The sequence below is a fragment of the Populus trichocarpa genome, chromosome 6 (genome assembly GCF_000002775.5).
Source record: "Populus trichocarpa isolate Nisqually-1 chromosome 6, P.trichocarpa_v4.1, whole genome shotgun sequence".
NCBI lineage: Eukaryota > Viridiplantae > Streptophyta > Magnoliopsida > Malpighiales > Salicaceae > Populus > Populus trichocarpa.
In genome coordinates, this window is record NC_037290.2 from 6,438,815 (window position 1) to 6,456,111 (window position 17,297).

General features: G+C 32.0%; 1 protein-coding gene across 1 annotated transcript; it reads right to left on the minus strand.

Annotated features, from left to right (window-relative positions):
* Window positions 1–1,859: 1,859 nt before the first annotated feature.
* LOC7487259 (expansin-A6) lies at window positions 1,860–3,847 on the minus strand. Its single transcript, XM_002309025.4, has 3 exons — window positions 3,481–3,847; window positions 2,962–3,280; window positions 1,860–2,543 (listed from the first exon to the last, which is right to left on the minus strand). The coding sequence occupies exons 1-3, from the start codon at window positions 3,632–3,634 to the stop codon at window positions 2,234–2,236; spliced, it is 783 nt and encodes a 260-aa protein (XP_002309061.1). The 5' UTR covers window positions 3,635–3,847; the 3' UTR covers window positions 1,860–2,233.
* Window positions 3,848–17,297: the final 13,450 nt, after the last annotated feature.

The following is a 17,297-nucleotide window of genomic DNA, read 5'->3' on the forward strand; positions in this document are numbered from 1 at the left end:
TTCATTGAACCATAACCTCTACCTTTCTTAGATCAACATTTACCCCTTCCTCTAATACCATATGGCCTAGGTATTCCGGCTCTTGACTAGAAAACTTACATTAAGATCTTTTAGCATAGAGTTTGTGTTTAACTAATAGGTCTAGAATAGCTTTTAAATGACCTATATACTCCTTCTCACTCCCATTATAGACTATTATATCATCAAATAAAACTAGAACAAATTTTTTAAGATAGGATTTGAATACATCATTCATTAGAGCCTAGAAGGTAAATGGAGCATTGGTTAAATCAAATGACATGATCATAAATTCGTAATGTTCTTCGTGAGTTCTGAAAGTTGTTTTTTAAATATCTCTTGGTCCTATTTTGATTCGATGGTACTCAAATCTTAGATCCAATTTAAAAAAATAATTAGACCAACACAACTCATCCAATAGTTTCTTTACCACTAGAATAATTAAACCGACTGTTAAGAGCCTGGTAATCAACACACATCCTTAACGACCCATATGTTATTTTAGCTACACTCACTTAGATGCACAAGATTATGGTCGTTCCCAATGTCCATCAAAACCATCATCCTTGAATTCTAGAAGCATTAGCATGAATTTGCATACAAATTAACATGTACGATTGGATTCCGAAATTCAGCGTAAGAATGATTTAACTTGGCATATATTACAATTCCCTTATCATGATTCCAGCTATAAACCTCAAAGTTTTGCAAGAGGCTATTTCAAGTCACACACCATATACTTGAGTTATGATCTACATATCACGAGGATAATTTGGGGTTTAAGGATTTTTCTTGACAAGCTAATTGATCGATAACAAGTATATGGTCGCAGTCGGTCCCACTTTACCTGTTGTTTTCTTGCCGAAAGTTGATTTTTCATGATACGAAAGATATTGTTGATAAGGCATAAATGCCTTTCTTTGATGACATGCCAGACATGGTTTGCCTCTTTTGGGCTTAGCGGGTATCTTAACCGGATAGGCCTATTGTCATCTCGTACAAGACCGCCAAAGGTGCCCAGATTCCCACAGCATGGAAAAGATCGGTATATAGCAGGTGATTTGTCTGCTCTGAGGAAATAACTCCCGGAAAACAACGCATGTGAAAATGTGAGCCATCTTGCCCTAACAAACCTAATTGCTTGGTTATAAATTTGTACACTAATCCGGTTCCCATGACTTTCCTTCACGAGGCATGTTTCCTACCGTGTGGATAAACAGATTCGATCCGAGATCTCTTATTGAATTGGAATAAGTTCGGCCGCGGATTGGACTGGCTTGTTAGCTTATTCCAGCAGAAAAATAGATGCGATGAGCCATTTGGTAACGGAGGCATTGCATAATTAGATACGTGAACGGGTTCTGTGCTAGCGAGGAAAAGGAACGATGAAATTGGCAGAAAAGAACTGGTGCTGATCAGTGTCGGTGGAGAGGCACATGGGGAGTTGTGAGCATATCCACCGACAAGTGGGGACGGTCTACTAGCAGGAATCCATCTAATCTTATTGCCAATTTGAGACTGGTTGTTGCAATTCAACGCCCTAATTTCCTCCCAACTGGGATCAAATTTCTCCTCCCACTATGATCAACTTTTTTCTCTCTTTTTTACTGTGATTATTATGTAACGTAATGTTGCATGATCTGATCAGAGAATAGTAGCCCATCATTTCCCAGAAGTAGCAAGATGATTATACATTTAGCTGCTGGGCGTCTCAGAGAGGCTCATTCAACCTTGGCTATCTATCTAGTTAAGTAGGTGGCCATTAATATTTTCAGACAGCATCATTTTGGTGCAAGCATTATTACACATGGGATAATAAAGTTGAGCTGACAAGATCGAGCAGATCACAATTATATAGTTGGTAGTAGTATTATAGAGATGAAAACATACATCAACAGGAGCTGCGGGCTACAAGTTCCTTACTGCAGCCGCTTCAGCCTTTCCTGCCATTTTACTTTGACCAGCAGCTCGACTGGTTCTTAAAACTTTCAATCTAACCAGTCCGCTAAGCAAAAGACACTTCTCCCACTCAAAAAGACACTTTGGAGTCACTGTCCTGCCCCAATTTTCATCCCCGTGAACCCCAATCACTTCCAAGTTTTCCTGAGAAAATTAAGGAAAACTAAAGGCGGGGAAACTCACATTACAGTACTGGTAGGTAAATACTAACAGGTAAGAAAGGAAAAGAAAAGAAAAGAAAAGAGGACTAGTGAGCTCAGATGCGGAAGTTTTTGCCCGTGAAGGTCTGACCAAACTGCCAATTAGGTGATGCCACGTTCTTAGAAGTAGAGGTGCGGCCATCGCTGCCTCTAACCCTGAAAGAAAGCGACTGGCCCACGAGTACGGCGTTGGATTGCCAGTTCTGTCCCCAGTTACGGCTCATGCTCATCCAATCAGTCTCGGAGCCCTTGATCCACACATTCACGATATCCCCTGCACCCGCCACGTTGGTCACCAAAACCAGGTTGAAGTAACGGAAACCGTTGATAGTGAATCTGATGCCTCCTTGCTTCCTGCACGGTACCCTGAAAACAAAAACAAATCCAAATATAATTTACCCCCGCCAGAATACGATAAGGTAGATAGATGTTTTTATTTATAAAGATAAGACAAATACAAATACGGCATGGGGTTATTTTTTTCTATTAGTGGTGGTGGTGTTGGCTATGAGGAGGTGTATTGTCGCTTCTACCCTGATTTTCCGGGAAAATAATGCCATTTATGATGGAAGGCTATCAAAGTCTTTTAAAAACCTACAGAACGGGCAACGGCAGACCGCCGATGCGGGTTTAAATCAAATAATAATAATCCAAAAGAAAAAGTAACTTTACTCCTGCCGCTTCAACGTAAAAACAAGAAAATGACACATCAAGAAAAGAACAGAATCTGGGCCACGCAAACCATTAAGAAAAGAAATAAAGGACAGAAAAGCAGATTACTCACCGGCGATGAGCGACAGGGACAATACCAGCGCGGTACTGCGCGATCTTAAGGAACATAGGCATAGCAAGGTCAAAGTGAGGACGAGGTGGGTTACACCAACCACCATTATCGCTGGGTTGAGCAAAGTTAGGAGGGCAGAAATTAGTGGCGGTTACAAGGATGGATGGGTTTCCTGGGTTGCACCATCTTGGATCATCTGCGCACTTAATCTCGAAGCAAGCCCCGCAGCTCAACCCATTGTTGAATAACGCTGTGCTTAATGCTGCCGTGTTCACTCCATATCCTTGGCTATACAGATTGCCATACCCACATGCACCTCCTGAACACAAATACAAACACAAGATCTGTCAAACAAACAAAATCAATCGAACAACATTTCACATGCTTGGTCTATTACAAGCCTGACTATGACATTTCTTTAGTATACATGACGAGCTACTATTTTTTAAAAAAAAAAATTCGAAGAGGCAAACTTTTAGAAGGGCAAGAGGAAGAGATAAAAAAGAAAGGGAGGGTTACCCATAGTTCCGGAGGCGTCACTCCCGCCATAGAAAGTAGCATGAGCACTCTCCCAAGGCCCACCGGTGAAAACTCCAGGGATCCTCGCATGAGCCAACACAAAGACCGAGGTCAGGAAGACAATGCAGAGCAAACCTAACCGATGATGAGCCATTGAGAGAAAGGTGAAGCCTTTTTCTGGGTGTGTGATATGAGGGAAAGCGGGAAGAAGGTGGGGGTATTTATGGATGGTGTGTGTGGGTGGTGTGAGGTAAGGGAATCGACTCTAGAATTTACTGCGGTGCAGCTAGGACTACAACACTGTGTAATTAATGATTCTTTGCTTATTTTGTTACGGTCTCGTCCCCCACTCTCTCTCTCTCCCTGGATCCATGTTGTTCAATTAAAGTCTTCCTCATTAATTCTTTTTCCCTTTATTTTTAAGAATCAATTGCCCCCACCAATAGGAATCCATGTGCACTCCACGTGATCGCTTCATGTTAATTTTGTTTGGTCAGAGCTGGGGCAACTTGAACCATCTTCAATATAAGAAATTGAGGGAGAAAAAAAGAAGTAATTTTTAAATTTTTATTTTATTTTAAAAAAGTATTTATTTTATTAGAAAATCTATTTCTTTGTTGGTGAATCTTCTTTGCTAAAATATCTTTTTTATTAATAGCATGTTTTTTTCATTTTTAATTTGTTTCTCCATCTTTTAATTATTTTTATATCATAACTTTAAATATGATTCCATTAATTAAATCACCTTTAATTAAATTTAAAAAAGTAACCAAACACCTTCAATTTGCAAAACTGTGCAAAAAATAAAATAAAAACACACACATAAAGTATCACCAGCATAAGATGAAATTGAAAATGAACAAAGTACAGTGACTAAAATGAAAAGGTGAAAGATTAGTATTGTTCATTGACATCTATAATGATTTGTGAGAGGAAACACTCTCATTCTTGTATGCGTCTTCTCTCTCTCTCTCTCATGACATTCTCTCCTTACTTCACAGAAGTGAAAATCCCCCAATCAATATTTAACCAAATTAGTTTTTTTTTTTTTTTTGAAATTTTTATCATTGAATTCAACATGGTTTCAAGTCAAGAAACCGAGGGTTAATCATTATAATAGCAATGAAGGGGTTTTCAATTTCGGTCCAAATGTTAACTGAGATCACAACAAGCTGAGTAAAGCCCAAAAAATGATGGTACATACTGACCCATCCCTACCAGTAACATTGAAGGATTCATGACCAGAAGATAAAGCATATACTCAGACAAGAGTTTGCTGATATGATGTTTTGAAAGAATGCTGCTATCAGCGGTAGAATCTTCTAAGTTGTAGCATATTTCTCTAGCAACATGCCGTATGAGAATGCTTGAGTCAAACTCTGCCTCAGTGCTCCAATTGTTCTCGCTGATCGACAATGCTAAAGTGCCTCAAGATTCCAACATAACCCACAGGTTTTTCCTCAAGGGTAAAGCTAAGCATGCTATATTGGGCCATGAAATTCGAGAGAGAAGTGATTGCTTTCAAGGCAGATGCTTTATTATTTGTACTCAGCTCTTATTAACCCGAGTCTGATTGGCCTGGTCTTCACTCACCGGAAAGTCGATCACCCTTCGTGGTATTGTAGTCCATCTCCTGAAAAACTCAATCCATAGGGGTTTTCCCTGCCACCAATTCCACAAGGTGTTTGGTAGTCTTTTTTTTTTCTTTTCGATGGAAAATTACGCAAGGTGTTTGATAAAAGGTTAGAGTAAAAATGGCGGCTAGGGTTTATGTTTGTTACAGAGAGGATGAGTGATAATTTGTAAATATTTCCAACTTTTTTATCATTTAACTACTCTACTCTTTTTTTTCATTATTATTATTATTATTATCATTTAACTTCAATTTCTTATCCCTTGATCATAACGATACAGGTGCGCCCTCTTCAATAAACATTTAATATATTGGAGGTTTTTTATGATATATATTATTATATTATATATCATCCAATCAACTTCCATGCAGCAAAAATGAATCCCACATAAAATTTAATTTTTAAATAGTATTATATCTTGAAATCCACTTAATAATCATATTTAGCCTTCAGAAGTTCCGTATAATACACGTGGACAAATCATGCATCTCCATATATACTAACCAGTTCATGGAGAAACCCCACCTGGACAGACTTTGCTTGTGTTTCAAGCAGTGCCTAACCAATGGCTCTGATTTAATTACTAATAAAAACTCACTTTCCTGCAGGACACGTAGCAAGTGGAGATTGAACTTGTTGATCAAAGAAAAATGCGGAAGACTGGAGGCCGCGTTTACACCGCCGATGCATTCCAAGAAAATTTTACACGTAAGAGATGAAAACAAAAAAAACAAAACAAAAAAACGCGTAAAATGTGGGGACAATCGTCCGTATATAAGCTAGCCCCATTGCATGGTGACGACGGCCCTATAACCGTAAAGGGGTCCCGTCCCATCTCAAGACGAGCGCGTACTCACCCTCACTCGCTGCCACGTTACATGCTAGTGGCAGTTTGTTTTTCGGCACAACCGTACTTCTTAAATATTTTGATTTTAAATTATTTTGTAAATATTTTTAAATTATTTTAATGTGTTAATATTAAAAATATTTTTTAAAAAATATTTTTTTAATATATTTTTAAATTAAAAATATTTTAAAAACAATCATTACAATATACCAAATCTTACAGCTCTCAACTCCAAGGGGAAACTCTCGTATTAGTATGATAATTTAACTACAAATTTAATATATATTCATCCGGAATAATTTGGGTAATGAAAGTTTTAAATAATTATTTTATTCAATAATTAACATATAAAATATGAATATTGGGAAATCCACACACACACACACACAGATAAAAATTTATTTTTCATATTTTTTTAGTTTTGAGACTAGAGAATCTTTTCAGAGAACTATAAAAGAGAGAGTTATTAGTTGTTACAATCCTAACAATTAAAATAGCTAAGTTTAGTGTTAAAGGGTTTCATTCGATAAAAAAAATCTGATGATGGTGGTTTTTAGCATAAAAAATATCAATTTTTTTACTTATTTTAATTATTTTTTATTTAATGAAATGATAACACAAGCAAGCACTTATAAAATTGAACACCAATCAAATATTTAAATTTATAAAATAAAAGGGGAAGAGTTTTCTTAAATAATGGTATTATTTCGTCAATTTCAGGAGTTAAGTGTGCACAGACCACCAGTTTTTCTCTTCTGTTGGGTCTCTACATGGCCGAAGCACAAACCCCCTCTGCACCAAATCCCAACTACTTGATCTCTTAATTTATCCATTAAAAGTCGTCAAGATTCATACAATATGCATGCGTCTCTCGTATATGATTTATATTATTCTTTAATATCTTTTACTCCAAAATGTACAACAAGATGTGCTGTTGCTAGCAGGCAAATTAAGCTATGAAAATGGTGGGTAGGCGACTTTCTTGATTGATCTGAGACACAATCTGATTTAAATTCTGCAATAACTAAAGTCATGTTTAAGTATGATCGCAGGGAGAGGATGTTGCCAAGCCACGCTTTGTCATTCACCATGATTTGGGGTTTTCAATGGGAGGAGTTCTCAAATTAATCATGCTATTATTGAGAAAAGGGATGGATAAATTCAATGAAAATAAATTATTCCAGTTTGAGAACATGCAGGACCTACGATTTTCAATGTTGGTTTGGTTGTTACCTTCTGTGTATTCATTAATTAATTAATTTTATCTTAATTTATTTATTAAAATCATTTTATATCCGAAATCGACACACAAAAAATTTATTGAATAAAATAAAAGGAAAAAACATACTATGCAAGGTTAGATATATTAACAATATTATAAAAAATAAATATTTTTTTTATTTTTTATAATAAATTTCTCTTTCTAAAACAAAAATCTATTATTTTTGTGGGTAGAATCGTCGCAACGATAACTTTCTCTTTCTAGACATGCAATTGGGTGCTAATTTGGGCTAAAAAAAGGTTTAATTATGCAAAGAAAAAATTTGCGGATCAAATTGAAAATTTTTTAAAAAAAAAACCTGAGACAACTTGACTAACCTGCAAAATTCATGTCTCGGGTTGTGAGAACGTAATAATCTCATAAAAAATCAAAAAATAATTATGAAGCTCAATTATCATTCATTCAATTAATGTTAAAAAATAAAATCAATAAAAAAATAATTAGAAATGTGATCGAGTCAACTCGCGATCCGAGTCATGAGACAGAGATAACTTTTTAAAAAAATAAATTAAAATAAATCATGAAATCCAATACCCAATAAACCTAATACCGAAAAATTATTAAAAAAAATAAAAACTAAGTTTGAAATTAAAAAAACAATTCCTTGAAAATCTTGAGAACCAAAGTGAATAAAGGCTTGCATTTCGCTGTTCATTAACTAATATTTTTAGGTAAAAAAGACTACAATTTTTAGTCTACAATCTACAAATTTTATGTGCATTTTATTTACACGTGTAAATGATCTTAGCATCCTCTGCGTTTCTGTGCCAAATGGGTTTTCCCTTGGCCATAATTTGCATGTCATAAAATAGTCCCCTCTGATCCCGGAAACCGACGCTTCATTCAATCCAGATTCCGGAGAATGAGAGCAAATAATTTAAATTTAAAAATAAATAAATTGGAGAGGAAGGCACCGCTAGTGTCACATCAACGACATGTGCCCTAATTCGCCACCGAATCAAAGTCGCATTGAGGAGGAGGTTCTGCATGTGAATCGTATTAATTATTATAAGTATTGTTTTTGGCTTCTCCTTCTATAATTCGTGACGCCATGTGCCTTCACTCATTGCCCCCCTCCCCTTTCATTTTGATAGGAATTCTCAATTTGTTTTTTAATTCCATCTTATATGCACATCCAGCTGTTTTGAAAAATATATATGATATTTTCGTGTTATTTTATACTTTTATTAAGACTAAATTCTTCACTCTATAATAATAATAATAATAATAATAATAATTTCTCACAACTCACATCTTATATTAGATTAATGCATTAAGGGAAATGATCTTAGAATTTAAATCTAGAAGATCGATGGTTTTCTTGACTGCTCGACTTATTCCTCCTCGGATTTCATGTCCCTTTATCTTTAATATTTATTTGATAAATAAACTATTTTGGAAAATAAAAGATAATACAAGGGAAAAAAAATCCACTCATTAGCTAAACCTTTTTTTTTTTTTGCCCTTTTGGTTGAAAACCCTAGCTAAAAGTTAGACTATCATATTACTTAAATGCAAAACATATATAATCAATGAGAAAAGCTAATGGGTAGCTTCTGAATATTCGTTAAAAGTGCTAGTTAGTGGTGATTAAATGTTATAATAATTAGTGAATTTTGAAATTTTTATTTAGCCATTTATACCTATCATTGGATTTATGATGTAATTATATGATCAGTCTGAGATTTATGCACTCATAATAGTTAATTGGATGGAAATGGAGCTATATAAACAACCAACATTTTAAATATATATATTGGATAAAAATGGAGCTTTATAATTCAGTTTATGAGAATAATTGTTTTTTTTTATAAAGAAAAAAACATAATATGTATCAATCTCAACATCTCTAATTAATATCTAGTCTTCATAGAGTATTAACTAAGAACATTTAGAAATAATACTTTGATACAATAGAAATCCTATAATTATAACAACTTTATAATTTTCTTTACAAAATATTTTTATTCCAAGAACTTTATCTTCACTCTAGATTCATTTATCAAATATTATATTTATTAATTAAATATTTGATGAATATTAAAGATAAATAAAATCTTTATTAAAATTAAATATGTTGACATGAACAAAATCGATATTACGTGTCAGTAACCGATTGGTTACGAGGCATAAACACTAACAAAAAACATATATGATAAAAAGTTTTTTTTATTTGCACCATTAACCACCATTATTATTACATCCTCACACTCCCTTTCAATGACATATTGTATCTAAATGTTTCATCCAATTTCTATTAAAATCTAATATCAAATCTTAAATAGAATTTTAAAAAAATAAATAAAACCCTATGTGATTAGAATGGTAGCTTAAGGATAGGATAAATTCAACATTACTTAAAGTATGATTATTTGCAAAATTTCAAATTCCATTAATCACACCAAATTTTTTATTCGACAATAGCATAAAAAAAAGAAGGTGGTGTGATATTAAAGGAATCAAGATAGAGGGATGGAAATGGTGAATGTCTTGGCAAAACAAAATTACGAGAGTGAATTGAATTCATTTGAATCTTATTTTTATTTAATTGTAGTATTGACAAAGTAAAAAGAATGTTATTGTTACTAAGTTAGTAATGTTAGAGAGTAATATAGAACTATTCTTAAGACCTTACTAATTTTTTTTTATTTTTGATTGATTTTTTTTATTTTTTTCATTAATTTTAGTTCATTTATTTTTTCCACCGTTTAGGTGATATTGAGACATTTTATCAACTTCAAAAATAAAATTAAAAGTTATATATTTTTCCATTACTATTCATGGAACTAAAGAGGGAATTCGAACCAAAATGAAATACATCAATGCTTATTGGAACTTAAATGAAAGAGAGGGTTGATTGAAACAAAACAAATGTTGTAGGTGAGATTTAGACAATATATAAACGGAGATGAATTAAATTTATTTTTTATTCTTTGAAAAAGGAAGGTAGCCAACTAAGGTTCATAAACCTTTACAAAAATATTTAGACAAGTTTAAGTATGATATAAACATGTATTAAAGTTCTCATTATTTCGCAAAAGAAATATTTTTCAGGAAAATTTTATTTTTTTAGTACAAAACAAACAATAAAAAAATTTCAATCAGCCTTTAAGTAGTGTCGATTTAGAAAAAAAAATACTTTAACCTCATTAGATCAGGGAAAATAGTTTTTTCGATACTACCCGCATTCGATATATATTGGTCACCACCATAATCATTTCAATACTACCACCAACAAAACCACCACCATAACAACAAACAACTTCCATAACCACCACCAACCCTCCATTGCTAACCACCGCTACCGATGTCATTACAATTATAATCTTATTACTAATATAATTATCATTGTAATTATCATTATAACCATTATCATTACTTTTATCATCACCGTCATAACCAAAAACTTCCAACATTCACCATCACCACTATAATAATAAACCATCCTCACCATCATCATTATAATATAATGATCATTACAACCATTCTCAGTACTCTTATCATCAACACTACTTTTATCATCGACAATATAATTTTTTTGTCTTATAACTATCATTCGAAAACCATTGATAAAAAAAAAAACTTATTTTATAGAAAAAAATTCTTTGAAAAAATATTTTTCAAAACAAACAAACCGAGTAATTATTTTATATTTTTGCATACTAATTTGACTTGACCCAATAATATTTTGATGGGGGGAAAAACAATTCATTGTGAGAGTTTTATGTAATAAGCACATTAAGTCCAATATTATTCTAGGTAAAAGGCGACATTAAAATTAAAGAGTAAAGAATGCAAACTATATTATTTTATAACGGTGAAAGAACATGGTTTGAACATGTTGAAAAATTATATCAACTATCAACAACTATCTCTATACCTTCCAATCTAGAGAAGAATGTATGGTTGAGATTGAACTCCAACTTGCCATTTTTTAGAGATTAAACTAACAAGAACAGCATGTACGCAAGGGTACAGTCAATTGCCATTTTTTTAGAGATTAAACTAACAAGAACAACATGTACGCAAGGGTACAATCAAATAATCCAAACACGGTAGAAACGTCTGTTTGATTTTGCATTTTAAAAATATTTTAAAAAAAATTAAAAAAAATTCTTTACTTCAAATTAATAATTTTTTGTGTTTTAATATTATTTTTATATTCTGATGTTAAAAATAATTTTTTAAAAATAAAAAAAAATATTTTAATTTGTTTCCGAGAAAAAAACACTTTAAAAATTATCAAACACCTTTTACTTTTAATATTTTCTAGCTTTTGGACTTTTGCATGTGTACGGTGAAAACGTATTATAGGGATCCACAATCACATGGAGTTCCATGATTATTATTGTTTTTGTGGTTAATATAATGTTTTAGGGCATGATTTAGGACAATGCAACATGCTTTTGTGCCGTTCTGCGCGCCACCGCATGTACTTTTTGCGTTGATGGTATCGCTAGATTTTCTTGGCAGCTAGTCTTCTAATCATTTCCATAACTCGAGGAAGGCAAATCACTTCTGTAACTTCCTTAAACAAATACCATTGGCTTAGGTTTTGTAATTACAAATGTATTTTTATACTCAATCCGCTTTGGCTTTTTATACGAGGAGGTTTCTTCAATTCTTTGGAGCCCCCTCCAAGGGTGGGATACTTTTTTTTTTTAATAGAAATTGATTTTATTATTATCTATTTTTTAATCACATAATTAAAAAAATAAAAAAATAATTTAAAAAAAAACATATTATTAAATTTTAGAAAGTCCATAGACTTATTCGCAGGTTTGACATGTTGAATTTTTTATTTTTTATTTTTTAAAATTCGTTTTTGTTTTCAATTTTATACTTCGATATTGAGTTGATTGAAAATTAAATTTTATAATTTATTTCATTCGCTCAGCATCAATCTTATACTGGAACCTTTTTTAAGACCGTGATAACATCATGAAAAGTGAAAGAAACAAAGTTTAAAACAAATATTATTAATCTCGGTGGAGTCCATGACTTGGTTTGTGGGTCTAGGGGGGTTGTCTTTTCTTTTCTTTTTTTTATTAATTTTTTTTTCAATTTCATACTTCAATATTGGATTGATTATGAAATAAGTTTCATTATCTGTTTTATTTCACTTTCTATGAGCTTATCGTAACTTCAAAAAAACATATGATATTAGATTGATGCTCAATTTTATGATCTTGTATTTTTATTATCATATGTTTAAATAAAAAATAATTTTAAAAAACAAGTTATTAATCCCAATGAAGGCGGGTTTAACTTTCCTTTTTTTTTTTTATTTCATCATTTGATATTGGGTTGATTAGGAATTGATTTTCATAATATGTTTCATTTCGCTTTTTATGAGGTTATTGTATTTTCAGAAAAATATCCTAGCATCGGGTTGATGCTTGATTTTGCGATCGTTTATTTTTGTTATCATATTGTTAAATAAAAATACTTTTTAAAAAATAAGTTATTAATCCTAGTAGAGTCCATGACCCAGTTCGCCGGTTTGACGTGTTGACCCAAGTTACCTGATTCATGGGTTGGCGGGTTTACCCATCAAACCCGATATGGTTTTTTTTAAGTTTTTGGTCTCTGAATTTTTTTATTTGATCATTCAATACTGAATTGATTGAGAAATAGATTTCATGATTTATTTTTGTTTAGTTTTTATAGGGTTATCACGATCTCAAATAAACATATATTTTAATGTTGACGCTTGATTTTACAAGCATCTATTTTTTTATCATGTAATGAAATAAAAACAGTTTACAAAAACAACAAAGTTAGTAAATCTAGTGGAGTCCATAACCCAGATCATAGGATGACCAAGATCCATCCAATTTGATGTTAAAGTCTCAACATGTAAGAAAAAAGTTGTCATCTTGAAGTCTTTTTTAAAAGTTAAGTTATGTTTTTACAAGTCATTCGGTTTGTCTTCAGGCTTGTGAAATCAACTGATTCATATTTAGTTAATTTTCACATGATTTAATTAGAAACTCAAGTTGGACAAAAATTTTAATCGGAAGTTTTCAAAACTAACCCGTTTAAATGAGTTTAATAAAACTTTAAAAGAATCTCCCACACTCTTAATATTATTTTTTTATATTTAAAAAAATATGGTGTGACTCGCAACATAACATGTTCGAATGGACTCTTGATAACACTAGAACATGTATTTTTTTAAGTACTCTATTATCTTGTTTCTTTAAGGTAATTATAAATGAATTTGTTCCAGTACAGAGGACGAACTTCAAGAAACAATTTTCCGTACGTACCCCTTCACGGGAAGAGTTCAGTTTAGGCATCACCACGTAGTTAGCTGGCGTGTATTTTTAATTGAAGAAATGAGGAGAGATCGGTGGCTTAGATCAGATAGCATGTATTTAATTGCGAGTTCTTTTTCTTTTTCTCTTAATAATAATAATTATTATATAATTTTCTTAATAGTCAATGGAATATAGTAACGTGATTTTTTTATTTTTTTTTCAACATGCACTGTTCTTAATTGATGATTGGCTTATCTTGTTGACTTGGAGCTTCTTAATTGATGTGGCCTCAACAAGGTTATAAAAGTGAAGTTAAAGATAATTTGTTCTTCATTGTGTAAATTTCAAAATGATCCCTGATCTATTTTTTCGTTTCAATTAATCCTCAATGTATCAATGGATTATAATACATTCCTTTTTTTAGTTTCAATTACCAAAATTGCAAAGTAACCACTTGAAACTCCAGCAATTTCTCTCCCCCATTAAAACCCATCCGGTCACGAGATAAAACATATTATATTAAAAAATATAAAAGGTTTTATAGTTTTCATATATAGGTGTTCAGATACTATCTTGAGACAGAAGATTTTAAAATATTAAAGATAAAAGGGATTTCAAATTTTAAAAATATAAAAATTTATTTTAAAATTACCGTAGAGATAAATTTATTTTATGTTTTTTGTTTTTATTTTTTTAACCAAATATATTTTTATCTTTTATATATATATATATATATATATATATATATATATATATTTCATTCTATCTTTGGATATTTATTTGATGATTTTTCATGAAAAAAAACAAAAAACCCAAAACACGTGAGTTTCACTTGACTACCTATAATTTGTTAATTAAAACTAATTAAAAAAAATCTTATTAAGAATTTATTGATACGTCAGAGATTAATTAAGTTTCGAGATGAAAAATTGGTTGGGAAGACCTAACAAAGATTGCCTCCAAATCTTTGAGACTTTTACGATGTCTCCCTTCTTCATTCTTGGACTAGCAAACTTTCAGTATTCTAAATTTTAATAAAATTTTAATTTCTTTTTTATTTTGATCAAATTATAAAAATCTCTCCTAAACTTAATTGTATAGTTGCTAGACCCGATACATGGTCTAACTTAGAAAAAAACTTGAGTCACTAGATTACTGAGTTACCTCGAGGTCATCAACTTCACACACACACGCACACACACAATCCATATTAGGGCTGAGCATTTTCGGTTCGGTCCGGTTTTGGACCAAAATAAACAACCAAACCGTTTTTATTTTTTTTAGTTTTTGAACCGAACCGAACCGAAAACCGGTTTAAACCGATTAATTTCGGTTCGGTTCGGTTCGGTTTGTTTCCCTTCCAAACCGGTTCAAACCGAACTGCAATGCCAAGATGCCATCCTGTAAGAACCAACAACGTTGTTCTCGTTGTTACAACTTCTTGCAAAGGAAAAAATAATTGCAAAAAAATAGTATCAATTCTTAGCAATCATTGCTTTGATTTTTCTGGACACTCTTCAGCTTCTAGACCCGAAATAATCCTTCTCTCGCAATCAAGGTGGGATCTGTTAAAAGTCGTGACCCATGAAGGAGAATCAAGTAAATCAATGGAAGAATCATCAGCAATTCATCTCTGACATGGCAAGTTTGAGAGATGAGAGATGAGAGATAGAAAGCATGGAAGATTGGAAGAGAAAAAGACAAAATTTACTCAAATGTTGAAAGGAAATATTAAAGCTTTACCTGTAATCTTTACTTTTCCTTCACGTTGATAGATGAGAGACAGAGAACATTGGGGCTGTGAATGAAGGGACCCTTCAATGTGAAAGCATTCAAAGACTTAAACAAGGGAGAGGGCGGCTGTGTGCAAGGGAAAGAAATGATAAAGTTCTGCTAGGGTTGGCTAATGGAAGGGAGGGGTGGCCCACGCTTGGTTTATTACTTTATTTTATTTTTTTCATTTTTAAACCGAACCGGTTCGGTTCGGTTCGGTTCGGGTTGGCCGGTTTAGGCACACCAAAACCGGAAACCGAACCGGATCAGACATTTTCCTTAATATTTTAACCGGTTCAATCGGTTTTTTGTACCGGTTCGGTTTTTTCGGTTAATTTTTTTTGGTTTTCTCGGTTAAATCGGTTTTTCGGTTTTTTTGCTCACCCCTAATCCATATAACCTTTGATTCTCACTTGTAAGCTATAAAGAAAAGGAAAGTCAAAGAAAGGATCCGACCCTTACAATTAACTTAAATTGAAATTGTCGATTAAATTTATCTCCAACAATCCTAATTTGAAAATAAAAAAACATTTCTAAAACAAATTCACTTAAAAAAAAAATATTCAATTAACCATAGAAAATTGAAATACTTCATTTAAAACAACAAAAAATGGATGTACTTAATTGGAAAAAAATCACAAACTTCATGTTTTTTTATTATATTTTTTATTTATTTAAGGATCTTTGATATATGTTCTCCCAAAGCTAGGGTAGAGTTTTTCCCTTGACATATTCCCTTGAGAAAAGAAAGGAAAATAATTTATAATATAGCATTGGGTCTAGACTAGAAGTAATTTTTATCTCATCTTGATTTTTTATAATTTTGTCCCACCTCCAAAATGATAATATTGTTTCATTGAGAATTTGTCTAATTAATCCAATATAATCTTTATATTTATAATTTAATCTCGATTAACACATAAACTAGTTTGAGAATATATTTTATCATCAAATAAAAAAACTTTGAGCTCTTGTTCAAAATAAATTAAATTTATCATCAATACTCTTAAATCACATTAAATTTAATATATATTCTTAGAAGAATTAAGATTTCATTAGGTGATTTTCTCTTACTTTAACCAAATTTACTTTCTTTTATATTTCAAGTTTAAACAAATTTGTTTTCTTTTATATTCTACCAAACCGAATGCACATTTTACAAAGATAAAATGTCCTCTCTCGTCCCTTGCATCAGGAGAAAAAAACTCTCTCGCCTAGTATTTCTTATGATCAAGATAAGAAAATATTGTTTTATCGAAAAAGGATTGAAGAACCTTTTTGAATTCTTTCAAGGTGTCTTTTCTTTAGGGATAAATCTAGAAGAAAGCGATTACTTATAATTTTCCCATCCATTAAAAAAAAAAAGTTAAGCAATAAATATTGTTTTTGTTCAAGAAGAAGAATAGCAACAGTTGCTATGATTTACGAGGGATTATATAAATTCGAAATCTTTCTTGACATCCATAATGAGTAAGATTTAAAGAAGGAATTTTTAAAGAAATAATTATATCCATCTATTAAAATTAAAGTCACATATCACCCGATCTCTAGAAACATAAGAGAATTTATTTATCTTACAAAAATTCAAGAATTAAAAACTAAACTTAAATAGCAAGTAACCTAAGGGGTAGCTCATCTGGTTAGGTCTTAAATTTACTTACCAATAGTCACGAGTTCAAGTCCTTTCAGGATCACTGAAGACTTAATGATCGTTAATTTCAGGGTATGTAAGATTAGTCAAGATACGCACAAGTTGGTTCGGAAATATCTTAATAAAATAATAAAAAGTTAAATAGCAAGCGGTACTGAGAAATATTGAGTTTAAAGATACAATTAGCACAGCAATTTGTCGTAAAATCTGCTAAAACATAGATAGTGTTCGACTCATCTCGGAGATGAGCATTGGTAAAGCTTGAAAAACTACGCCCACACGAACATGGCATAGCACATGAGAGAGAAGTTTTATGGAAAGCAGGATCAAGGCGGGTGCACGGGGCAGGCACAAATTATGAACACAA